The 26,359-nt window shown below is 45.7% G+C and overlaps 2 protein-coding genes across 4 annotated transcripts in view; one reads left to right on the forward strand and one right to left on the reverse strand.

Annotated features, from left to right (window-relative positions):
- The window catches only part of NEK6 (NIMA related kinase 6), a 65,081-nt gene extending 57,874 nt beyond the window's left edge, over positions 1–7,207 (forward strand). For 2 of the 3 annotated variants that reach the window (XM_023730720.1, XM_023730722.1), the window contains 2 exons: positions 2,767–2,880; positions 6,098–7,207. In XM_023730720.1, coding sequence (XP_023586488.1) covers positions 2,767–2,880; positions 6,098–6,208 — 225 coding nt within the window. In that variant the 3' untranslated portion in view covers positions 6,209–7,207. The remainder of the gene's footprint in view (positions 1–2,766; positions 2,881–6,097) is intronic. The other variant, XM_023730721.1, reaches the window with a different exon arrangement.
- A 1,532-nt stretch (positions 7,208–8,739) lies between these two features.
- PSMB7 (proteasome 20S subunit beta 7) overlaps positions 8,740–26,359 on the reverse strand; it is a 75,102-nt gene continuing 57,482 nt past the window's right edge. Inside the window, exons 7-8 of the mRNA XM_004375653.2 lie at positions 14,086–14,237; positions 8,740–8,984 (exon numbers count right to left, since the gene is read on the reverse strand). Coding sequence (XP_004375710.1) covers positions 8,873–8,984; positions 14,086–14,237 — 264 coding nt within the window. The 3' untranslated portion in view covers positions 8,740–8,872. The remainder of the gene's footprint in view (positions 8,985–14,085; positions 14,238–26,359) is intronic.

The following is a 26,359-nucleotide window of genomic DNA, read 5'->3' on the forward strand; positions in this document are numbered from 1 at the left end:
TCTGCCAGAATCTGCATTTGAGGATGGAGGAGCTGCCATTAGCAGGGAGGACTGCAAGGGAGTGCTGGTATGGCCCACTGCTGACTCTCCCCATAAAGAAGCTTTTCTGAAATGATGTAGGGAGAGTGCCGAAAAGGACGGAGAAATGATCTGAGGGTGACAGATAAGAGGGCTCATTGTCACCCCCCATTTCCGGGGTCCTTTTGGAGTCCAAAGCTGTGAGGCTTGTGAAGGCCAGATCAGATGGGTTCGTTTCAAGGACCACCCTGTCCCTCTCATAGATCAAGTGCAGGAAAAACCAGGGCCTGTGTGAGCAGGGCCAACATTTAGACTGTACCACCTTTGAACTCTGAACAGTAAGTTTCCAGGAGAATCCATCTTAATCCTCCAGCCATGACTCAGAGGACACTGGATCACAATGGGTGGCCACCCTGGAGTCTCAGCTGCTCTCTGCTGTGGCAACAGATGTCCTTTTGAAACTGCCGAATTAACCCTTTGCACCGGAGGTGCTTATTTTAATTATCGGAAATGCATCACCCAAGTGATGCCATTTTGCAAACTTGCAAACTTGCTGGTGAAGCCAGCTGCTGGCCAGCTTGGGCGCACACATCATCCTTCACGAGCAAAATGCCAGAGCCACTCTCTGTGCCTTCTTCTAGGGCAGTGTTTCATGGTCCAGACAGGTCCCATCCCTCCTCAGAGGGGACCGAGCCCCTGGTCAGCCAGTAGGAGGAGGAAGTGATACTGCCCCTAAACGCCCACCTGAAGACAACCTTGGCATGACCCAGGCACCTGGGCCCAAGGGTGCTGCCCAGAGGCAGACTCCAGGGCCTGGTTCTGAAGGAACCCCAAAATCTCCCCAAAGGCCGTTTTCAAACTCAGGGATGTTGCCTGGGTCTCCGAAGCCTTCCTTGGTACTTTGGCAGGTGACAGGCCCTGCTCTGGGGTCACCAAACCTGTCCAGAGGGGTGAGCAGAGGACGGCGACAGACTGAGAAACAGAGGGTGATGCGCATCCCCAGACCCAGCTGCCACGGGCCCTTCCCGCCCCGACAGAGGGATCTTCACCCCATACCTTGGGCATGAGGGTGAGGGGATCCCTTGAGTCTGCAGTGCCCCACCACAGTCACTGCCAGGACCTGTGGTCAGGAAGCTTGTGCAGGTGGCCCTGGCAGCCTGACTCCTCAGAAGGGAACCAGGGCCAAACGGACAGGCGGGCACAATTACCTGATGGCACTTCATTAGCAGGAGGCGTTTGGCTGTTGTTCGGCGGCAGGCGACAGTGAGCGGGAGTGACAAGAAACACTTGAATCCCATTATGGATTAATCAGCAGATGGGGCTGGCGGATGCCGTGCTGGGCTGCCACGCCGCTGCCTCATGAAGCGCCTCCACGGCTCCTGCCGCACCCTCTTTGAAGACGTCCCCCCATTAGTGCTCTGAATGGTGGGGTGGGGGAGTCTGGCACCCTCCAGAAGGGGGAGGCCTGCTAGTTCCCTGACTGGGTGAGAACCAGTTCTTTCCCTCCCCAGCATCCTGAGCAAGCGCCCAGGAGTGGGCCTGCTCTCAGGGTGGAGCCGGGTGCTGTGGGCTCACTGAGGATGATGACAGCTTTGCTTGTGGGGCCCCCTCCCCATGCCAGTCTAAGTTCACCACAGCCCTGCAAGGTGGGGCTCCTTCCTATTGTATACATGAGGAAACCAAAGAGATTTGTCCAAGGCCTGTCACCTAGCAAGCGAGTGGCAGAGCTGGGATTCAGGCAGAGATGTGGCCAGCTGCAGAGCCAGGTGTTTCCTTTCTACTCTGGAGGGCCTCAGGCCCCCTGCACCCAGGGGCAGCCAACTGGCCTTCCTCCCTCCCGCCTTCCCTCCCTGATGTCTAGGCATCCGGCTTTCGCAGACGGCAGCAGTCGCCACCCTGAAATCCCGTCCTTCAGACAACAGTTCTGTAATGAGCTGGCAAGAACAACCTAGGGTTTAAAAAGTCAAAAATGAAATGTCTCACTTCCCTCTACCCCTCCCCTTGCCAAAAGTTAGTCCTTTGTATTAAATAGACATCCTCCCTTGAGTGTCTTTGGAATTTCTTATTAGATAAATAAAACAGTGTGCTAGAGAGAAGCTGCCGGGCCCAGGCACAGATCTTCCAGGGAGTGGTGCCTCTGTTTCCCCATCTGCTACATGCACACGACCAAAATCATCCCTTGAGTGCTGAGGCGTGAGGCAGGGGCCATCTTACACACGGCTGGCCCTCAGTATTCAGCTGCCCCTTCCTCACTGCCTTTAAAGTTTTGTCACTGAAACACCTGTCCTCAGTTAATTCCTTTATGTAAGAGGGCAGAAAAAAAAACCAAAACCAAACCCAATGCCATCAAGTCAGTTCCGACTCACAGTGACTCTATAGGACACAGTAGAACTCCCCCATAGGGTTTCCTAGGCTGTAAATTTTTACGGAAGCAGACTGCCACATCTTCCCTGCAGAGCAGCTGGTGGGTTCAAACCAACCTTTCAGTTAGCAGCCGCGTGCTGTAAACATTGCACCACCAGGGCACCAGGGTTGGGGAGGGGGGAAAGGAGGTCTCAAAGATCATGTTAAAATTGCTCCTTTCTGTTGAATCCCCACTTCCTCGGGGTTTGGGGTAAGAAGCCCTTCTGGACAGTCGCTGCAGTGAGGACCAGACCACACCCTATTCTGGAGTGGCCCCTCTTGCCCCTCGAGTCCCCCTCGTCTCACAGCTGAAAACTCATCTCTGTCGTCCTCCTCCCCTTGCAGATGGCAGCTCTCCAGAGCCCTTTCTATGGAGATAAAATGAACCTTTTCTCCCTCTGCCAGAAGATCGAACAATGTGACTACCCGCCTCTCCCTGGAGAACATTACTCTGAGAAGGTGAGTTTGCTGTCTGGGAGTGACTGAAGCTCACAGGGGCCATGCCCAGTAAGCCCCACATGGCCAGCAGTGGCTCAAGAGGGGCAGTTCTGAAATGCCACAGCTGTGGCATTGAGCTTGGGTTCACTTAATAGGATGGAGAAGAGAAGATTTCTGGCAAAGTGACCCAGAGGAGTAATAAGTAGATTAATTTTCCCAAAGAAGGGGCTTCACGGACAGCCGTGCGGACCCTCGACAGCAGCGGGAACAGCGGGAGCTGGCAGATACGGCTCATCAGCACATTTCTGCCAGCGTGTTTGGCTTCTCACACAGTGCTTGAGTGTGAGGCTCGCTGCTGTAGGTCCCAGATACTCACAGAGGCAGGAGGCAGGCAGGGCCCATCTCACCCGATACCACTGTTGGCTGCCACTCCCACTCCTGCGACGCGAAACCAGGGCAAGCGGACTGGTCTCCTTCCTATTGTAACAGACGTAAGTCATACCTTGGGCTTTTATTTTCAACATTTGGTGCAGTGGCTCTGGAGACAAAATCTGACAGGTCTGGCATTGGGTTGTGCTGGTTTCTAGCCGTGTGAGAGCATCATCCTCCTCAGTTCTATCATCTGGAAAATAGACCTCATATTTCTCGTTTGTGGATGAGTTATGAGGATGAAATGATAGGTTTTACAGCACAGCAGTGGTTAAGAATGTAGACAGACAGGTTCATAGACTCCCTCCACTGTTCTAGAGTGAATCACTTAACCTCTCTGAGCCTGTTTACTCATTTGTAAAATGGGGATAATGCTAGAATCTACCTCACAGGATCGGTGTAAGGATTAATTAAGGTTATGCATTTGACGTGCTCAGCCTAGCACCAGGCTAGCATGTATCGAGCACTTCCCACCATTGTCAAAAATAGCCACGGAAGGTAGCATACGACCTGGCTCAGAGTGAATAATTTCTGCTTAAAGGTGATGCTAGTGGGTGTAAAGAGGAATCTGAGACCTTCCGAAGCCCACCCTGCACGACCACAGGCCACTGTCTCACAATAACAACAGCTCACATTTGTTAGACTTACTGTGTTGCGTCCTTCCATCACCTCATTTTACTGATGAGGAAACTGAGACACACATGAGCTAAGTAACTTTCCCAAGGTCACATAACTTGTAAGTGGTGTCGGCAGGATTCAAACCCAAATGACCCATCTGAGCCTGCACACTGCACCTGGCCACTGTGCCATCCTGTTTCTCATGGCACATCTCTTCGGTAGCCGATAACCCAGCAGGTTAAGAGTAAGGCGACCTCCCTGCAGCTCGCTGGAATCACCATCCTGAGGGATCCAAAGGCTTTGGAAGGAGCAGCCCTTGCCCACCGAGGGGCTGGGCCTTTGCAGGCCAGCTGCAGAGACCAGGTCCCCCTCCGATGTGCTCTGACCCTGTGGTTAGGTAGGCCTAGCCAACCAGAGGCCCCCGTGGTCACTGGCGACCCTTCTCCCAGCCATCTTTGTACTTAATGCAGTGCTTGCTGGCTTTGCAGACTCCCAGAGGACAAAGTTAGGGTCAGGAACACGTTTCCCCATAAAATTGTATGGTGTACCTCCTCTCAGCCACAGCTTCTGTTTCAATAGCTTGCAAAATTCTTACATTTACCTTTGGAGGAAGTACTTATGCTCTAAAGTGGAAGTTGGCAGGAAAGGAAAAACTAGTTAATTTCTTCACCGAAAAGTTAAGAGTTGCATTTGGGTTTTGTTTTGTCATCTTTTGTTTAAATTTGGAATTCTGTACTACTCAGAGGCAAGAAGCCATGCAACTTGGAGCAAATCACTTCTGTGGCTCAGTTTCCCATCTGTAAATGGGAACTAGAATCTCTAAGGCTAAAATAGATGAATCTACATAAAGCCCTCAGCCCCCTTCTTTCCCAAGTCATTCTGTGTTCATGAGCTGCTACTCCCTAAAAGTGCACCGTTTTCACCAGTTATGTGCAAATGTGAGAGGTGCTTCTTGGCACTGAAGCCCCTCAGCCTATCCCATTTCAAGTTTTACCATCTATTAGAAATGGAAATGAGATGCTTTATTTTTATTTTGTTCTTTTGTTTCCCTGGATTTCTGAAAATTTCAAGTACGTACTCATTGTACTGTGTGGGATACTCACAAGTGAGCATTTCGGATCACATAGACTTTGCCTTAAACTGGGTTTCTTGGGTATTTTAACCTGTCAGAGGCCAGCCACAGCTACCTTACCTTGAATATTGTATAAGACCTGACTCCAGGAGTGTCCGAGCAGGCTGTAGGCTCAGCTGTCATCTGTTCAGGGTTTTTACAAGCACTGGGATCCAAAAAACGGAGCATGTGCAGGTTGACGGGGATGCCTTAAGGCTCCGCAGACCAGTTAGAAAATTCCCCATTCAGATGAACCAAAACCACATTTGCCGGAGGCTCAGGCCCACTTGGCCTGAAACACCTCATCCGGCAGTCTGTACAGTCGCCCAAGGGCCTCTGGAATGACCCTTCAGCCCTCCCCAGTATCCCTGAGCGTGGCAACTGGAGGCCACTTGAGACCCCTCTTATTCAGGACCTCCCCTCTCCCTGCTGCTGCCTGTGACCGCGCAGGGTGAGCCAGCCCCTCCAGCAGCAGGTATTTAAATGAAAAACACTGTGGTGAGCCCAGTGATGCAAGTTAAGATGCAGGCTTTTTAAGGTCATTATTTTAATTACCATTAAAATAATTGGCACTCTGGCTATCAGAACGTGAGGCGATCAGAGGCTCAAGGCACCCCCTCCCCCACCTCGAGGCGGGAGCAGCCTTCAGTGTCTGTATAATTAAAAGCTCCGTCTTTCATGAGCACAATGAAGAGGCCAGGGGGTGGGCAGACTGCAGCCCTGCTGCATGTTAATGCATTTATTATGATCAATAAGCCCTTCCTTGAGTTCTGTCTTCTGGTTTGGGCATCTGCATGACTGAAAGCAGAGGCACACGCACAGCAACAGCTTTGCCCAGTGGTGTGGAGGACAGTTCAGAGTTCAAAGTTATTGAGAGGTAACCACACTCAGGGTGTCAAAGCGTGGCCTCCGGGGCCAGACAGGCTAGGATTGGTCTTGGCTATCCCTCGGTAGCTGTGCGACTGTGCGTCTTCTCGTTGCTACAAGGATTAAGTGGGTTAATGCGGATAAAGTGCCAAATGCAGTGCCTCAGTAAGGCTGCTTTCTTAAGAATAACACAAATCATTCTCTCCCTTGCAGTTACGAGAACTGGTCAGCATGTGCATCTACCCTGACCCCAACCAAAGACCCGACATCGGATATGTGCACCAGGTTGCCAAACAGATGCATGTCTGGACTTCAAGCACCTGAACTTGGATGCACCATGCCTTATGAAAAGCCAGCACCACTTTGCCTTACTTGAGTCTTCCTCTCTCAGAAGTGGCCACCTGGTAGCCTAGAACAACTAAGACAAGAGGGTTCAGCAGGTTCCCCAAAGGGGGCCAGGCTTTACAGCAGAGATACTGAAGACAGCATCTGGGGAGGGGGCTGGTCACGTTACTGATCTTCAAATTCAAAAGTTCTGTAACTGTTGTGGACAATCCAGGCTGGGTTGTTAAAAAGGAGGGGTTGGTTCAGCAAGCCCCTGAAGTGCCCCTTGTATCTGGGTTGTAATGTGAATCCTTTGGAGAACTCCTTCAGTGACTCGTCAACGTTTATACTAACAGAATTGCAGGAGACTGTGATTTGTATAGTGAGCCTTGGAAAATGGTTAATAGCAAGTTCAGTTTAGTTCTTAGTATCTTTTCCAACAATCAGTCTGTGAGCTTAATTTAGTCTGTTGTAAAGGGATGAAGTGGAAATCATTTTTTTCACATACAGTGGAGATTTTGCCAATATTTTTATCTACATTATAACTTGATGAATGACAGTGAGGAGAACCCAGCATCTGGCATAAAGCTTCAGAAGGCAAATGATATTTGAAAGCCATGAGTGTTTTCCTTGCAGTCTGGTTCAGCCGTCTTCTACTGAGCACCTGCTGTGTACCAGGCACTTCATCATCTGCTTGAATGCTGAGACTTCATTTCACTATCAGTGTTAAGCCGTGGAAGCACGGGATACAAAAAAGACAAGGCCTTTGCACTCAGGCTGTCCTCTCTACAAATTCTGATTCTGCAACTTCCTAGTGTGATCTTGGACAAATTTCTTAACCTTTCTGAGCCTTAGTGTCCTCACCTGTAAAATGCGACTAACACCTACCTTTAGGGTTGTGACAGAATTTGAAATAAAACATGCAAGTTATCCAACACATAGTAGATGCTCCAAAAATGGTAGCCACTCACCCCCTCAAAAAACTGAAGTCCCCAATCATGTTAAGTCAAGAATTCATGTACAGCTGTACTATGTGTAGGAAACCAGACATGTATTCATTTATTTCTTGTTCCCAAATAGGATTAACTGTGAAGATTAATTTATAAATGTGAATTCAAGCTCTGAAGGAAATAGTTTGAATTTTGTTTTTTATACTCAAATTAATCCTCAAATGGTCTAAGTTGACGTCCACTGACTTGGTGACAGTTCAGCCCTCCCGACCAGAGCACACACGCCCACTTGCTCCGTTGGTGTCAGGCGTTTCCTGACTCACCTGGCCTCCATGGGAATAAAGGACTTACGACGGGGGCACTGCTCTGTTTCCATGTGAACTCTGTTCTACTGTAACACTGTAGGTTTTGAGATTTTCTTCAGATGCAACCTTTGCTTTGTACTTGTTCTCCATGTTTGAAATAAAATGGGGTAAGAGGGGTTACTTCTGTGAATGAGTCTGATTCATGGATAATCGGAGAACAGTTTCATACTTTTTCCTTCCAAACCAGTGAAGCCTAAACTTAAAACCATGTCAGCAGCACAATTTCTTGAAGAGCTTTTAAAAACACAATTTCCCAGGCCCCAGACATTCTGAGTAATCCTGGAATTTTTTTAAGCTCCCCAGATAATAATCAGCAGCCAAGTTGCTGCCCTAAATAATTCCATTGTTCTCTCCACCCGACTCCCAGCAGTTGTAACAAGGGACGCTGGCTACCAATGGGTCCACCCTGGAAGACCACGGTGCCAGGCCTCTTTCTTGTGTCTCTCCAGCAATGCTCTTCCCAGGGGAAAGTCCCTGTCTCCTGCCTAGCACTCACCACTGAAAGCTGTTCCAGGTCTAGACAAATGTTTACTCAATATTCCTCCTATGGCTCTCAGAGCCCCTATTGTGTCTCCCTTGGCAGAACCAGCCTCACCAGCCTCAGAACACAGATGAACTTGCTTTCTCTACTTCATCTACTTCCAACACCATGAGAACAATGCTGCCTGACTAATAGGACCCTCTGGAGACATACAATTTCACCCATTCACCAGCCCTTGTATTTGTGAAATGATCATGTCTTAATTATTACAAAACAGTAAACCCAAAACCATTCCTTTTGATTTCTGTGGCACTAGACAAAGTGGAGTTCACTCAAGTTCATGCAGCTATGGGCAAAGCAAGTGGTCCACCGTTCCTCCCTTTCCTTGGGCTTTAGAAAAGAAACTGGGAGATTCATCTCTGTTTCTTTCTTTCTTGACTGCTGGGATAGAAGGCTGTGCTGTACTCAACCTAAAATTAAAAAACGGGCTACTTGAACAAAAACAAATTAGCACAACGGGTGGGTGTAAATTTTCACCTGAAGAGTCCCAAGTAGCCCAATCTGACTTCCTGCCACAGATGAGGCATCACACTGCTGGGTTTAGGAGGGTTACATCACTCTTACACTCACCACAATCTAGCCTGGTACTCAGGGAGGAATTCACATCCTTAAAGAGGCCAGGTTGATAGGCTGTAGCAGCCCCAAAAAAAACACACAGCCCCCAGGCCTTAACCACCCAATTTGGTTTTCTTTTTTTATTGAGTTTCATTCAGCAAACACTAGCCAAATGAATGTCTTATGGGGAGTGGGCCCTCCGACCTCCCCAGTCTTCTAGAGCAATAACCAGCCAGCCATCCACCGACACCATTCAGGAAGTGTCCATTGTTTGGACTGTTTCTTCCAGGACCTCAATTTCCAGGGTAGTGACTTTCTCAGTGAGGATGGCAGTGGTCCCTTTCTCACACCTATACCGGCCAAACCTAGTGAGAAAAAAACAAAAGCACATTAGGATTCCCCTAGGGGGCCCTGCAGAGGGCAGGAGAGAGTGAAAAATATTCAGAAAAGGCAGCAAGCAGGTCTGGTCTGGAATACGGGCTCCTCTAGTTCCCAGCTTTGTGGACTATGGAAGGAACTCAACTTCCCCGAGGTTCACTTTCCTCATCTCTGAAGTGCCGCAAAAAAGGAGACCCCGGCAGATATAGTGCACGTTAAAAGAGAGAACGTAGAGAAAGCACCTGGCACTCAATTTTCCTTCCCAGCCTCATATCCCCACTAGATGCTGGAAAGTATCTGGTCATTTGATTTAAGCTTCAATCTTGCTAAAGCATCCTTCAGTAACCAGCAGGAAGTAAATCCTTTAAGTTTCTTGTGAAACAACAAGAATGACAAAACTATTACCTTAAACGTTTTTAAAATACCCGGAAGCATAAACAACATAAAATGATCCACAGCCAAACTGTGAGCTTTTCACTTAAGACCACACCCTTGAGACTCGAGAGAGTTGTCACCGCAGGGACAAGGTGGATCACCAGAAGGACACACCCAACACCTTTTCTTGGCAGGAATCTGAGCACAAGGCAGTCTGTAAGATACATACTTGAACAGTTAATTCTCACAGCGGGGCCAGAGATAACAATCCTGTCAAACAGCAGCATAAGCCCTACTGTTCCTCTGGTCTGTCCCTAGCTGGGGCATTATTTGTCAACCTGGCATATCGCGCATGGACTAACAGAAGGCTGCTGGCTGTGCCATGGCCACGTGTTCCTCGAAAACCTACCCTCTCAAATGGGCACTTGGGCTCAAAGAGGGAGAAAGATGCAGAAAAAAGGGAGGGAGATTTGCAGAGCTCTGTATCCAATTCAGGAGCTTGGGCAGCAAAGAACAGCTTACCTTCATTTCTGCAAAATTTTCCCATACCCACCACACTCTATTCTTTATATATATATATATATATATATATAAAATTTATGTATATATATAATTTTATTTTGTTGTTGAGAATATAAACAGCAAAACATAAAACATACACCAATTCAACAGTTTCTACATGTACCATTTAGTGACATTGATTACACTGAGTTGTGTAACCATTCTCACTTTCCTTTGCTCAGTTGTTCCTCCCCCATTAACCTAAATTCACTGTCCCCTAAGGTTCCTATCTAATCTTTTGAGCTGCTGTTGTCAATTTGATCCCACATAGTTAGTTCTTAAAAGAGCATAATGCTCAAAGCAGATATTACGCTAAACTACTGTTTGGTTTAAAGAAGACTTCAGGGGATATTTTTAGTTTATGGTTTAAAGATTATCTCAGGGCAACAGTTTCAGGGGTTCATCCAACCTTCATGGCTCCAGGAAGTCTGGAGTCCATGACAATCTGAAATTCTGTTCTACACTTTCCCCCTTTTGATCATAATTCTTCCATGGAATCTTTAATCAAAATGTTCAGTAATGGTAGCTGGGCACCATCCAGTTGTTCTGGTCTCATGGCAAAGGAAGCAGTTGTTCATAGAGGCAATTAGCCACACATTCCATTTCCTCCTCCTATTCCTGACTCTCCTTCTTCCTGTGTTGCTCCAGGCAAATAGAGACCAGCTGTTGCAGCTTGAAGGCCACTTACAACCTTTTAAGACCCCAGGCACTACACATCAAACCAGGAGGTAGAACAGAGGCACTGAACATGTTATTAGGCCAATTAACTGGGATGTCCCATGAAATCATGGCCCTACACCTCAAAACCAAGAAACCAAATCCCATGAGGTTTTTGGCTGTACATAAGCAGTCTCAGCAGCTTTTCTGTCATTTTTGTAAATATATCTATCACACAACTTTTGCCAATTCAACTTTTTACAGGCAATTTACTGATAGCAATTAAAATAATCAGCTGTGCAACCCTACCCTTAATGCAATATTTCCATCACCATTAACCCCTTCCCTGCCCCTGGTAACCACTAATAAACTTTGTCCTCTACACATTTGCCTTTTCTTGTCTTTTTATGTAAGTTAGGTCATATACTATTTGTCCTTTTGTGATTGACTTATTTCATTCAGCATAATGTCTTCCAGCTCCTACTGGCTGAGTAGTATTCCATTCTATGTATGTACACATTTTCTTTATCCATTCATCTGCTGACAGGCATTTAGGCTGTTTCTACCTTTTGGCTGTTGTGAATAGTGCTGCAATGAACACTGGTGTACAAGTCTCTGTTTGACTCTCTGCTTTCAAGTCTTTTGGGTATACACCTAGGAGTAGAACTGCTGGGTCATATGATGCTTCTATTTTTAGCGTTTTGAGGAACCGCCACACTGTTTTCCACAATGGCTGTATCATTTTGCATTACCGTTGTATCTACATACCAGCAATGGGTAAGGGTTCCAACTTCCCCATATTCTCACCAAACATTTGTTATTTTCTTTTTTAAAAAATCTTAGCCATCCTAGTGGGGGTGAAATGGTTGTTGTTTTGATTTGCATCTCTCTGACAGCTAATGACACTGAACATCTTTTCATGTGTTTGGTGGCCATTTGAATGTCCTCTTTGGGGCAATGTCTATTCAAGTCCTTTGCCCATTTTATGATTATTTGTCTTTTTGTTGTTACACTCTATTCTTAAAGTAGCTGCACCTTTTTAAAATATACCCTCTCCCTTCCCGTTTGGGTTGGAAGGTGTCTCTCAATCCCTCCCGGCCTAGAAACTTGGCCAGCTTACAGACTTGGAGCCAGAGTCCCAAGTGGCTCCTGTATGCCTAACTCATCTGAACCACACCTCTGTGTCTCTGGGAGGCTTGGACATACAAGAGCCTCCTCACCACCTGGTTTTGGCAGCATGCAGGGAAGGCTTCTGCCTTAAGCAACAATGGACTGCAAAATAGGGCTGCAGAGGGTGGAGAGCCAGGGGAAGCAAAAGGAATTTTCAAAGGTAGGTCCACACTGATGTCAGGCACAGGATGCCTGCCTGGGCCTAAGGCTCTGCTCCCCACTCTGACTGTTCACTCTGGGAAGGGTTTCTCCTAACCCAGGCAGCGTCCCAAGCAGTCAATCATTGGCAGAACAGATGACAGTAAGATTCAAGAGAGTGTGGACACTGTTAACGCAGTGAGTGCCCTCTGCTACAGGGCACTGGGGGGCAAGAGCAGCTTGGCCCAGAGGGCATGCTACTGCATACTGACCATATGCCCAGCACCTTTCACCTCACTTTACTGAATCTTCACAACTGGTCAACTGAGTGTTTTTGTTCTTGCGTGTTTAGAGTCTCCTCCACCTATATCCCAGGGAAGTAAGATGTGGTACTACTGTACTCCCTTTTGGACAAGGACTCCAGTGCTGAGTGAGCACAAGTTCCCTGCACAAGCATGTAGTTGTTGTTGTTAGGAGCTATCGAGTCAGTTCTGAATGACAGTGACCCTGGGTACAACAGAATGAAACACTGCCCAGTCCTGCACCATCCTCACAATTATTGCTATGTTTGAGCTCACTGCTGCAGCCACTGTGTCAATCCATCTCGTCGAGGGTCTTCCTCTTTTTCACTGACCCTCTACCTTACCAAGCATGATGTCCATCTCCAGGGACTGGTCCCTCCTGATAATATGTCCTAAGTACATGAAACGAAGTCTCACCATCCTCACTTTGAAGGAGCACTCTGGCTGTATTTTTTCTAAGACATGTACAAGCGTAACTACTCTTCAACAGCACAAATGTGGTTTGCAGAATTCTCACCCAGGATACTGGGTCCAGTCTGAATAGAGTGATAGTGTAACCACTACCCGCTCCTACCACCACCTCTCTGTCATGGACTTGCCCAAGTCATGCAGTACCTTATAAGTAACTGGTGAAGCAGGCCATGCAGGGGTACTTGGCTCAGGTCTCTAGGGAGCTCAGCAAAGCCCACTCCCCCAACATAGCTCTGAGTCTCAAAAGCTGCTCCCCTTCCTGCTAAGGGCCCGAGGAACTGCATGGAATCGTTCACGATTACCTAGTCCAGCTCTATCGTTTCAACGGCAGGGAGACTGACTTGCCTCAAGTCACCAAGCTAGCTGCTGACATTTCCCCTACCACTGAGCCACAGCTCTCAGCTGTCGGGCTGCTCTACCACGTGAGAGCATAGTAAGCTTTCACAATTTTGAGTGAAAGCAACAATAAATACCTGCTTGTTTTGAATGCTCTATTCTTTCCTTATAAATTACTCCTGATATGGAGTGTGAGTATATGTAGAGGGGTTAAAGCAAGCATTCCAGAAGGTGATGTGCTTGCTATCCTCTGGCCGAGCTGTAGGGCTAAATGGGAGGTGGTACGGTTTATAAGTCCTGTTGTGCTATGCCGGCCCTCTCAGCCCTGCCACACTCAGATGAACGCAGCTGGAAGCAGAGCTCAGGAGCCACATTCTGAGCTATTCAGGTTCCAGGAAGAGGTCAGAAGACAGAGGATGGTCAAGCAGCTCGACAACCATGACGAATTACAAATGAGCTGCTCATCTGCACACTACCCAGCCACCAGGTTTGAAATCTTTCAGTTCTGTTCAGTAAATCAACTAGATTCACATCCCACCACTCTTCACCCCGGTCGCACACTGAGACACGGTGCCTGCTCAGCACATGCCACCAGCTAAATGGCATGGCTCCCCCACAGAGCAAGAAACCCCCACACGCTCCCAAGTCTAACTTTTGGATATGATTAATCAATGGTTTATAACCTTTTAGGAGTCATAGACCACTCTGAGGAAAAAAAAAAAAAAAAAGCTTTGAGCTGTCTGCCTTGAAAAATGCACCTTCTCACAGAATTGCAGGGGATTCTTTAAGAGACACACCTCTCCTCCCCAGTTCCCAGCTTAGGGCTTTTTCCTGGGCCCCACACCACCTCTCTCATCAACATTTTACAAATTAAATCACTTTTTTACACCTGATAGCGGCCCACAATCATAAAGCAAATAATGACTCAGAGGTCTGTTGTGTACGGCTGTCCTGAGGTACCCTGGATTTACTTAGTGTGGGAAAGAATCAAGAAAACCCTGTGCAGATGCCATGGAGATATCAAAGGCGGCCATGGAAGGCAGGGGACACAGGGCAGAATGTAATCTGCTTCATTTACCTGGTGCCCTTCTTATTGGGCACTGAGAATGGGCGGAGAAAATCCAGCTTGCTCTTGCTGATGACACAGAGATCAATGTTGCTTCCAGACCCCAAGTCATTGAAGACGCCAGCTGCAATGGCTTCACTCACCAGCGTCTTGGCTTCCTCCTCCTGAAAAAGAGAATGGCAACAATACTGTCCACAGCCAGACTGAGGCCTCCCTCTGCAGTTCACAAAGTGCTTTCACAGGCAGTGCTCAAAACCACCTGTGAAGTAGACATTTTTTTCAATGCTCATCTTATAGATGAAGAAAATGACTCAAAGTACCTGAATGATTTACCCAAGGTCTCTTAGCTGGTAAGTGGGAGTGGGTCTTTCAACCTCTTTATGCATACGTCCTCTTCACCACACTGCTTCATGGTCAGTCACTGCAAAACTTGGAACTCTGGGCTAACAGAGGATAATCTACCTCTAAAACAGGGGTCAGCAAACTTTCCTTATAAAGGGCCAGACAGTAAATATTTTAGGCTTTGTAAGCATGCAGTTTCTGTCACAACTACTCAATTCTGTCATCGTGGCATAAAAACAGCCATAGATAATATGTAAACAAATGGGCATGACTCTGTTCCAATAAAACTTTATTAGCAAAAAACAGGTGGTAGGTCAGATTTGGATGACAGGCTATATAGTTTGTTGACCTCTGACCTAAAATGTCCAACAATGGCTGAAACTTGCTTTCTGGTCACATAATGGACACATAATGATCACATAAACACTAAGTTGGCAGAGGTAAAGATGGGACCCCCTGCCCAAGAGAATCTATCTCCTTCCACTAATGAGCCTACAAGTTCACTGAAGTGATTCATTTCTTTGAATCACTCTCTCCTCTGCTCCACTTTAGGAAGCAAGTCTAAGTCCCCAACAGTTACCAGTGAACAACTGGATTAACTCATCTCTCATCCCAGATGTGCCAGGCCCTGTGCTAGGAGCTGGGGTTGCAGAGACGGATAGGGCCCCAAGGTCCCTGCCCACTAGGGGCTTAGAGCGCAGTAGGGGCATGAGACCCAAGTAACTACGATGCAGCAGTGTGATAAGGGCTAATGGAAAACCAACAAGAGGCTGTGGGAACACTGGCTAGGTCAGCAAAGGCTTCCTGTGGGTTGAAGGCCAGGCACACCAAGGACCTCAGAAAACAAGGTGGTGAAACAGAAGACAGGCAGTGAAGGCAGCAGGGCAGGGCCCAGGGAACATCAAATTAAAATTCTTTATGCGACAAGAACAAAAAAGAACCAACCTTCCAAATAAGGGAATCCAACCTGTTCTGCAGCCCCTTCCCAACCACCAGGACAGGAGAGTCCATAAACCATGCTAGCTGAACTAAGGGGCTCATCTAAGTAAACTCCTTTGAGAAATATGGACTCCCTGCCTAAAATTCCAGCCTTCAGATTCTCCAAAGGTGGATTCACCGACTTCAAGTTGTCAGAAGATCTGAGAGACCACTCAGGGCTCCTGCTCCTCTGACTGCCCCAAGCCAGGAAGTGAGATTCCAGTGACATGAGCGCCCTCTACAGACTCACAGAAGGACAGAGAAGGCTCTGCCTCAGCAACCCAGCAGCAGGGGCAAGGGAGTTACTCTGATCTTTATTCCCTCACTCTTCACTTCCTGAGTGACACCTGAGTAGGGCCAACAAGGACATATACAATACATACACAGTCCTGTAAGAATTATTTCAACCAGGAATTCCCCTAGTCAGGGTTCTCTCTTGGGATTCCTAACATTCTGTGAGGCCAAAAGCCTTTCCAGAAACCAGTGAAGGTGGGAGCAAAGAAAGCATCTTAGAACACAGAGACAGCTGCTGCTGCTACCACTATACAGACCCCAAAACCCTGCTGCTTTAACAATGCAACCTCGTTCCAACTTGTTTCTTCAAAAATGGTCAGTAGACTTTTTATGATTACATTTTTAAAAAGTAAAGCCCTAGAAATGTAGAACTTATTAAGTAACCCTAGGTGTGGCGGGGGTAGGGGAAATACCCTGTATATTCCTCTGCTCCTGACCTACCATCCCCTCTTCCCCTTCTCTTCTCTGTTTTATTATTTCCTCTGCTTTGTCTTTTGTCATCACTGCTGCTGGTACCTTGAACCAGCCAATGGTACCTACCAGACACCACAATTCCTGCTGGCAGCACGTAGGACTATAAATTTCTCAAATTATTTTTTTGGGGGGGATGGAGAAGATTTAGAAGAAACTGACATATATACATGGTATTAGACATGCAGATCTAATACCAATCAATCAGACTGGGCACACAAATCCCAGAATGCTGACAGGGCTATAAGATTACGGGTGATTCCTCCTCCATTTTGCAAATATTCTGTAATGTGAGCAGATAACTTAACAAAACTTAAAAATGTGCAAATTCTGAAATGTATTATGTATAGCTCATAAAACTATTATGCTTGCTCCCACTTTGGTGAGTGGCATCTGGGGTCTTAAAAGCTAGCAAGCGGCCAGCTAAGATGCATCAATTGGTCCCAACCCACCTGGAGTAAAAGAGAATGAACACCAAAGAAACAAGGAAAATATTAGCCCAAGAGACAGAAAGAGCCACATAAACCAGAGACACCATCAGCCTGAGACCAGAAGACCTAGATGGTGACAGGGAATGACCGCCCTGACAGGGAACACAACAGAGAGTCCCTGACAGAGCAGGAGACAAGTAGGGTGCAGAACTCAAATTCTAGAAAAAAGACCAGACTTAACGGTTTAACTGAGACTGGCAGGACCCCAAAAGACATGGCTCCCGGACTCTCTGTTGGCCCAGAGCTGAAACCATTCCCGAGGCCAACTCTTCAGACGAAGATTAGACTGGACTGTGGGACATAAAACGATACCCGTGAGGAGTGTGTCTCTTAGCTCAAGTAGATACATGAGACTAAATGTGCAGCTCCTGTCCGGAGGCAAGATGAGAAGGCAGAGAGGGTCAGCAGCTGGTTGAATGGACATGGGAAATCTGTGTGGAAAGGAGGTGTGTGCTGTCACAGTATAGGAAGAGCAACTAGGATCACACAGCAATGTGTATATAAATTTTTGTATGAGAAACTGACTTGAATTGTAAACTTTCACTTAAAGCACAATTAAAAAAATTATTATGCTTGCTATTATTTAAATGTAAAGGCTTTTTAAAATTAGGAAAATACATCTTTTAAATTCCTTTCCTCCCCACCAATTCTAAGGGAGAAAATGCCTTAAGAAAGAAAATCTCAAAACAGTGTTTTCCCCGCATCCCACCCTCCTCTCATATACACAGGGCAGAAGATGTTATGAAATGAAATTAATCTGACATTTACCGAGCACCTAGTACAATGTGCCAAGTACCAAGTTAGGCACTTTGACAACCATCATCATTTATTTTTACCCCCACAACCAGCCCGTGAGGTTGGTATTGTCAGAAACTAGAGCTGAGAGAGATCCAATGACTCACCCAAGGTCTCACAAACAGAAATAGGGAGCTGCTATTCAAACCCAAGTCCTTGGGGCTCCAGAGCCAGAACACCACGTGCCACCACAACACCTCACAAGTAGCCTGCCTCAGCCTTGGGCTTCTCAGCTAGTTGCAGACAGGGTACAGCAGCTTCCCTGATTCAGGGCTGTGTCACTCCTCCATCACCAGGATGCTCAGAACTGGGCAAGTCAGAGACAGATGGTTGCCAATTCTCTTTGGGTCAACTAGCAGCATCTCTGCAGGTCATTTTCATTGGGAGGGGTGAGGGAGTACTTTGTTTCCCAAACTGCCTACAGACCACCACCTAAAGGACCTTGTTCACTCTCTACCAGGTTAGAAGAACATTTCTACGGTATAATTATGTCAGAGACCAGTATTAAGATCTAAGGTCTTATTTCACATATTCCATAGAACAACAAACTTTCAAAACACAAACAGGGTGAAAACTACTTTTATGTAGTTAAACTATATATGAGGACCTACTATGTTCCAGGAGCTGCTTCATATGCTGAATACTGTCTTTGACTACAATATTTCAATACCCATAATTCTAGATGCATATGCAAATATGATGCTGGGCATATTCATTCTGTGTTTACAATGGAATTTCACAATTAAACAACTTTTGTCTTTAACACATGCTACCAAATATTTAGGAAAATCATCAAGAAAAACTATAAACTAAAAGCAAGAGTGGGGAAAACACCACGTTTTTTTCTGTCTCTGGCCCACAATAAATGCAGGAAGCATTGTTTCTTTCTCTTGAATTCATTCTTCATAGGGAAATTGCACCTCCCTTTTCTGAAAGATGCAGAGCAACCTGCATCCTGAGCAGCATCTGCCTGGGGACAGCTGCTACAGAGGGGCTCTGATGGGGGCCCTTCAGAGCCCGTGACCCCAGCTGGTCAGGCCCAGGTGCAATGTCTCTCCCACTGCTGGGGCCAGCATCCTCCCATGGCCAGCTGCTCATGGATTACCTTGCCAGTCACAAGGGAATTTGGATTCAATGTGTAAATGGACCAGCAGGAGTCATCCTGGCTACTAGAAAAATGGCCCTACAAGCTAACAGTAACTTCCTTTTATTTTGAGATGCTCAGCCGAAAGACCACCATGACCCTGGTGACTGAAGGCTAGGTGGGGGACCCAGGTTCAAGGTGATCCTGGCAGATGTGAAGGCAGATAGATTGGGTTTGAATTCCCAGTCTCGCACTTACTGCTGTGCAACCTTGGGCAAGTCACTACACCTGAGTTCACTCTCCTCCTCGGTAATACATTAATAATAAATCCTGCCTCACAAGATTGCTGCAAGGATTAGAAATAAAAGCACCTACTATAGCATCTGGCACATAGCTGATGCTTAATAAATGGTGACTTATTTAATAAAGCAAGTCAAAGGGCTCCTAAAAGCACAATTTATTTCTAAGTAGCCTGTACCAAGCCCCAGGCCAGGAGAAGGAGGTCTGAACAAATCTGCTGACAAATCTTCATGCTGTGCCGTGCAGAAGTTCCTATAATAATTAATCTAAGCAAAAAGCACACTCCCTAAAAGTTCACAGAATATAAAAAGAACACTTCCTGCTTTATAGCTACAAAGACCAAACTAACTGGGAATATCAGTCCCCTGGGCCACCCCTGCTTCTTAAATGAGATTACAATAAGAGTGATGTACTGTACTACAAGTCAGCTGTGACAAGCAGCACTTTATAGAGCTATCTGTTTGTCTCCATCACTGCATCGCACAATGTGTCCCTGGACTCCAATGTGCAGCTCCATTTACCGCTACATGACAAATGGGCAGCACTTGTAAAAGGCACGAAGAGGTCCACGTCGGCCATGTAATGGTCACCACAGCTGTACCCGAGTGCTTGAGGGGACAAAACAGACCCCCAAGTTCATTAAACTGACCAGTAATGGATCTTTCAAAAAGTGCCTTAGGAATCATACAGAAAAGGCTAAAATAAATAACTCAGCATGGAAAGCTAATCTGAAATGGTGTTTGATAAATTATTTATAACACAGGCGATTGTCTGCATTTAATACTGGAGCTACTAGTAGCATCTTTAAAAGATGATTTATGTGTTGTAATGCTATTAAACTTTATATTGGCCCACTGCTAGCTATAAAGTCTGCTGAGATTTAGAGAATGAGTTTTAAACTGTCACTGCAACATCATAGGAGACGGAGACTGTATTAAATCTTTACTTTAAACCTGTTATCTAGAGAGTTGCATTTTGTAGACACTCACAAGCTGATGGATTACCTCGGCATCCGCTATGGTGCAGGTCCAAAATAGTACTGCAAAGAAACTTTTCTACATTATTCTTGTCTACAGCTACAATTGAATTTCTCTTCTCACTTAAGTGATTTTTAGATAGGGAATGTCACCAGAGTAAAATGGAGGTGCCCCAGCCAATGGCATCCTGGACAGTTCAGCACCAAATTAATACTCTTTAAATAAACCCTCCACATTTGACTGCTCAGTTATGCATACTGAACAGTGCTTTACTTATACTGGTGGCAGGCAAAACATTAAATATGCATTTGAATGAAAACCTAACACTGTATTTTAGATACAGCTTTGGAATGGAAAAATACATATATATGGCAAGTCATTTCAGACTATCAATTTGTAACTAAAACTTTAAAAGAATTTAAAAACAAATAAAATCTGGTCATTTGCTGGTAGACATATTCCATTTATGTCACTGAGGAGCTGACATAAGGGGGTAGAGAAGGGAAGAAATGTTCAGCCTCTTTTCACGAAGAACAGAGCTCCTCTGGCTCTACCGCTTTTCAGGGCATTTGCCGTCCGTCCCCTTGCCACACCAGGAGTCAAGGGGTAGGTAGTGGCTCTTCCTACTTCTGTTCCAGGGGACCAAGAATGTGGGTAGTATTATGGCTTCACTCTGACACAACTTCCATCAGTTCACCTATTTGCTACTGAATCTGTAAGGACCATTTGGTTCATAACAGTTTGCTCCTTTATTAACAATTAAGGATTTTACTCCAGAATTGAAGCAGCCCAAATTCATCTTGGAAAATCTGTATTGTCTTTTGTCTTTTTGATGTGAAACAGCAAAAAATTCTATTGCTCTGGTGATCTGCAGCACAGTAGATAAAAAGTCTGGGTGCGATCAGAGTTTGGACTCTAAAAAGAGAGAACCAAAATTTTGCACCTCAGAGGTGTACCTCACACCTTCTCCATCTCTGTATCCCAGGCAACTGGCACAGTGCTTGGTATGTATGTCAGCAAATGAGTAAGTGAAACATTAACGTCAAACGCATTTGCAGCTTTACCAAACTAAAAAACAAAATTATGAGACAGATCAATTTCAAAATGGGGTAATTCCGAAATCGCATCGGTCCCAACTGGGGCCAGAGAACAACAGCATCGGAAGACAGTTAAACACTCGCAAGAAAGGTTTAAACACAATGTCTTGGAGGGGTCTGCTGACGTGTTGAGGTTCTGACTATGCCATTGATGTGGCCTGAGGAAGTCATTAATAGCTGATGGTTGAATAAAATTTAAAGAGCTCAAAAAAGTGTTTAAAACAGTCCCCCCCTAAAAGCAGTATGCTTCCTGCACTGTGTAACAGACCTGATGTATCCCATGTGTAGCCACATATTTTACAGTGGAAAAAGTTAATTTAATTTTTTTTCCAGACTGGGCTGTATAACAAAAACAAAGGTGTCTGAGTTTTGGTTTTGGCTTGAGCTGTTTGGGTAAACACGGTCTGCCATGTGAACACCTGGGAATTGTAAGCACAACTGAGCTGCAGCTGGTGCTGAGTGTGTCCACAGAGTGGGGAGTGAGTAACTATGTCTTCAAGTTCTAGATAGTGCTACCATTTCTTTCCTCAATAGCTTTTTTTGTAACAAGATCTGGGTGATGCAAATAACAGAGGAAAAACCCACGGTGGATGCAGGGCTGATTTAAGGAGTTTTAAGCAAGGAGACTTGGTGGCACAGTGGTTAAAATTCACCAGCTGCTCCGTGGGAGAAAGACGTGGCAATCTGCTTCCGAAAAGATTTACAGCCTTGGAAACCCTACAGGGCAGTTCTACTCTGTCCTACAGGGTCACTATAAGTCGGAATCAACTGGCCTGTAACAGATTTGGTTTTGGTTTGGTAAGCAAGGATAGGAAAGGATGTTCACGTTCAAGGAATTGCCACCTGGATCACTAGTCCTAATCTAGATCACCGATGCGGCAAAAGCCTGCTCACAACTCACGGCTAGGAATGGAGACATCAGAGGCTACACAACCACAATGGGCCAGAAAAGGCTGTCACGGCAGAAGAATGGCCCCGGAAGAGCTGGGTCAGTAATGAACACAGCACTTGACTCTCTCTGAGCCACAAGGTACCCTCAGGAGAATGGGGATAATGCTTCTGTCCAAGGGCCGTTATAAGGAATAAAGGGACAGGAATGCCCCTGACACACAGATTTACAAACAGAATTGGAACTGTCAGTAGGTTCTCGGGGAGAAGGAAAGAGGCAAGGGTGTGGGAGCAATAATACTGACACTCACCTCATCCCTGGGTCTGAGCCAAACACTGATACTACTTATTTAATCCTCACAATCACTGTGTGAAGTGGGGTCTCTTATCCCCACTTTACAGATGAAGATACTGAGGCTCTCAGGAAGGTTGGCTGATGCACCCAAAGACACATGACTGTGTAAGTGGGAGAGCCAGGGATTTGGGCCAAGTTAGTGCCTGGCATCACCAAAACCTACGTCTTCCTATTCTACCATTAGGAAAATTGGTGGCAGGCAAGTGGTTTTGCTGGATTCTGTGACAGCAAATGAAAGAAAAAAATACCTAAGCTTCCAGAGGGAAAAGGACCAAAAGAGACAAGAACATATTGCTTTCCACAAGGAAAAGAAATCGGTGTTCGCAGCATATGTGTATACAAATATATATTTCCAAGGCTGCAGTGAATTAAATGTAATCAGAGAAAAAAAAAACAAGAAAGTCTACACTTAGAGAGAAATAGGCTCAAGAATCCTCAAAATGAAAGCCAAGCTGCCTCAGGTACTAATAAGATCTTAATAATCTCTTTCCATAAGACAATGTGATCACTGACAACTCTGCCAATAAATGACTAGAGACACTTGAAAGGACTATCCCCTGCAAAGAGAAGGGGAAAGAATGAAGTGAATTTGTTCCTTGGATCACAACAAAGATAAAAAAGAAGCCAGCACTAGGGTTTCCTGGGATAAGGAAAGAAAGCAATGACAGAAATTCAGTCCTGTCACAAGTGGAGACTGAAACCAGGGTCTGAGACAAGCAGAAGAGCCATCCATGTTCACATTGAGCCTGTCCACTGCCAGTCTGGAGGACAGAAAACCACTGCAAAGTTCAGGGCATGTGTGGGAAGGCTATTCTACATTATACTGTATGATCCTGTTTCTACAGCCTTGAAAGGATTAGAAAGGACTGGAAGGAAATCCAAGGAAGTACCAAGCACCCTTGTTCTAGGACGTATAAAAAGTGGCCACAAATGAAGCAAATTTCAAATGATGCAAAACCCCAAAAGAAATGCACAGATAGGCTTAGTTGAGCAAGCACTTAATAATGCCCTGATACTGATACTCTCTGTGATGGTGTACTGAACACTGGGAACAAAGTATAAGCAAACACAGACCCAGCTATAGTCCAGAGGGGGAAACAAGTAGATAATCTCACTATTAAGAGCCAGGCTAGCCAAAGAAACTTCTACAGGTATACAGCAGTTCCACGGGGTACAGATGATGATGACTGGGCCGAGTCTTGAAATGCTAATACATGGTAGCCAAGTGAAGGGGTAGTAGCGATAGAAGGAGTAAACCCATGAAAATGGGAAGGAGGAAGGAGTAGCTGAAGCGCAAACTATGATGGAGCGAGTGCTCTAAGGGGAGGCTGGTGGTGTTCGCAGGGCCACAATGAGAGTCAGCACTTCATGCTAGGCATCGGGAAGCTGTGGGAAATGTTAAGCTGGGAAACAACATGTAGTTAGATTTGTACTTTTAGAAACAGCAACCCGAAAGCAGTGGGGACGGAGGCCAATGGCAGCGAGTTAGGAGGGTAGGTGATTGTAATATCCCCAATGAGGGATGGTGGTTGGATGACAGGCAGGAAAGGACAGACTGGGAGGGGGACAGATCATCAACAGGACTGAGAGACTGGATGTGGAGGAGGAGGAAGAAGCAATCAGGTGGGAGTGCAGGAGAGGGAGAAGCAGAAGGAGCCACCTGGATTTCTAGCATCAGTCTTCGGCACCAATCACTCTTCTAAACAAACCCAGCCTTCACAAAAAGGCCTTCTGTAACTTCTTGGCAGCTATTTATTTCTCTGGTGGGTGGATGGGAAGACAATGATTAACTTAATTATATTTTCTAGACATTGGCAAGCTTCTGCAGCAGGCATCCCAAAGGGTGTTACCAAAAAAGGACAAGATAAAGGTGGAGTCAGTGAAAGTCTACTCAGGTTGTTCTGGAAATCATATATACATTAAACCAAATTGTAAATGCCATTTCAGCAGGGCTCTCAGAATATGCCTACCTGGCACCGAGAGTGTGCTGGAAAGAGTACAAGGGTCTGGTTAACTATGGGGGTAAGAGCTGAAAGAATGTAGAGAGAAGCCTTAAGGGAGAATCTCGGTCATGATGGGCTGGCCATATGCAAGGTAAAATTATGAGGAAGGAGAAATAGACAAAGCAGACCCAACCAAAGCAGACAAGCAGAGAACAGGTGAATTGGGGGGAGGGGGTGAATCATGAGAGGCTACTGATGCCATCCTTCTCCACGAGTCCCCCGGCTGATCATCTTTTCCTGGGACCCCAGGCACACAACGCCTTCCAACAAAACACTTACTTCAGGTTTAAAAGGAAGGAAGACTACCAAGGGGCATAAGGAAATTTTGGGGGCTAACAGATATACTCAGTATCTTGATGGTGGTGACAGGACATTGAAGGGAGAGACAGAAACAAAGAACGAATATCCAGGTATGAATTCAGTCTGTTACTTACTAGCCATGTGACTTTGGTGGTAAAGTCACTCAACATTTTTACCTGCTCGCACAGTGCCTGGTATGCAGGATACCCAGGATGGGTGCTAACCTGATCTGATTCTACCCCTGTTATGGACTGAATTATGTTCCCCCAAAATATATGTTGTGAATCCTAACCTCTATGCCTGTGCTTATACTTCCATTTGGGAATAGGGTGTCTTTGTTACGTTAATGAGGCAAGATTAGTGTAGGGTGTATCTTGAGATATAAAAGAGATTAAACAAGCAGGTAAGAGGAAAGATGGGGTAGGACAGATGTCAAGACACATGGAGATCTCCAAGGAACAAGAAAGCAGAAGCTGAAGAGACAAGGATCTTCTTTCACAGCCGACAGAGACAGAAAGCCTTTCCCTAGAGCTGGTGCTCTGAATTCGTACTTCTAGCCTCCTAAACTGTGCGATAATAAACTTCTGTTTGTTAAAGCCACCCACTTCTGGTATTTCTGTCAGAGCAGCGCTAGATAACTAAGACAACCCTCTTCTCTACTGCTCACAGACACAGCTGTCAAGGTAAAAGCTTTCAGAAATACTCTTTCAGAAATACTAATTCAATAGGCAACTGATATTAACCTAGTACTTTGTTTTTTCAACCTCCAATTCAAAGTGAATCAATTATGTAAGTAGTCTTTATACTGCAAATAAAATCCAATATGATGCCATAAAATCCCTTACTCAAATGTTCATCTTCCATACAGAATTTACTGCCGTGTCAATAAGAAGTATACTAAGTAGCACATTTTCACTTATTATATTTCACTAAAAAACCGTATTCTTAAAGAAGGCAGAAAGAGAACTCACATTTATTGCATACAGGCACTGTGTCAAGTACATTGTTCCACTTACTCTTCAAAACAATCCCTTAAGGTAGGTACTACTCTTATCCCCATTTTACAGATCCAGGAAACCAAGGCTCCGTGAGGGGAAATGACTAGCCCAAAAGCACACGATCAATAAGCAGAAGGTCTGAGACTCAACACAGTTTATAGTACTCCAAAGCCCTGATTTTATTCTCCTAAGAGAACAGAATCTCCAAAAATACTAATGATGCTTCTCTAGTCCTTCATTAGATGCAACTGATAAATCGCTCCTAGGTTTACCTTTTTAAATTAGTTCATCTCTAAAATTCTTCACAGTTATAAATATATTGTTTATCTTTAAATAATGCTGCTCGAACATTCCATCATTCATCTGGCTTGTTTCATTTGGTAAATTTAAGAACATTCTGATGAATTTCTCTACTACAGACTCTATACTCCTCAAATTCCAAAGCTGTTGTTGTTAGCTGCTATTGAGTCGACTCTGACTCATGGCAACCTTTTATGTACAAGAGAATGAAATGTTGCCCAGTCCTGCATCATCCTCGTGATCTCCGCCATGTTCAAGTCCAGCTTTGCAGCTACTGTGCCAATCCATCTCACCAAGGGTCTCTCACTCCCTCACAGCCCTCTACTTCACCCAACTGAAGTCCTTCTCTAGCAACCGATCCCTCCTGATGACGTGTCCGAAGAAAGTCAGACAATGTTCTGTTGTGATCCATAAGGTTTTCATCGGCTAATTTTCAGAAGTAGATGGCTAGGCCTTTCTTCTAGCCTCTCTTAGTCTGGAGGCTCTGCTGAAACCTTCTACCATGAGTCACCTTGTTGGTACTTGAAATATTGGTGGCATAGCTTCCAGCATCACAGCAACATGCAAGCCACCACAGTATGACAAACTGACAGACAGGTGGTGGCCTAAAAAT

The sequence above is a fragment of the Trichechus manatus genome, unplaced genomic scaffold (assembly GCF_000243295.1).
Source record: "Trichechus manatus latirostris isolate Lorelei unplaced genomic scaffold, TriManLat1.0 scaffold00038, whole genome shotgun sequence".
NCBI lineage: Eukaryota > Metazoa > Chordata > Mammalia > Sirenia > Trichechidae > Trichechus > Trichechus manatus.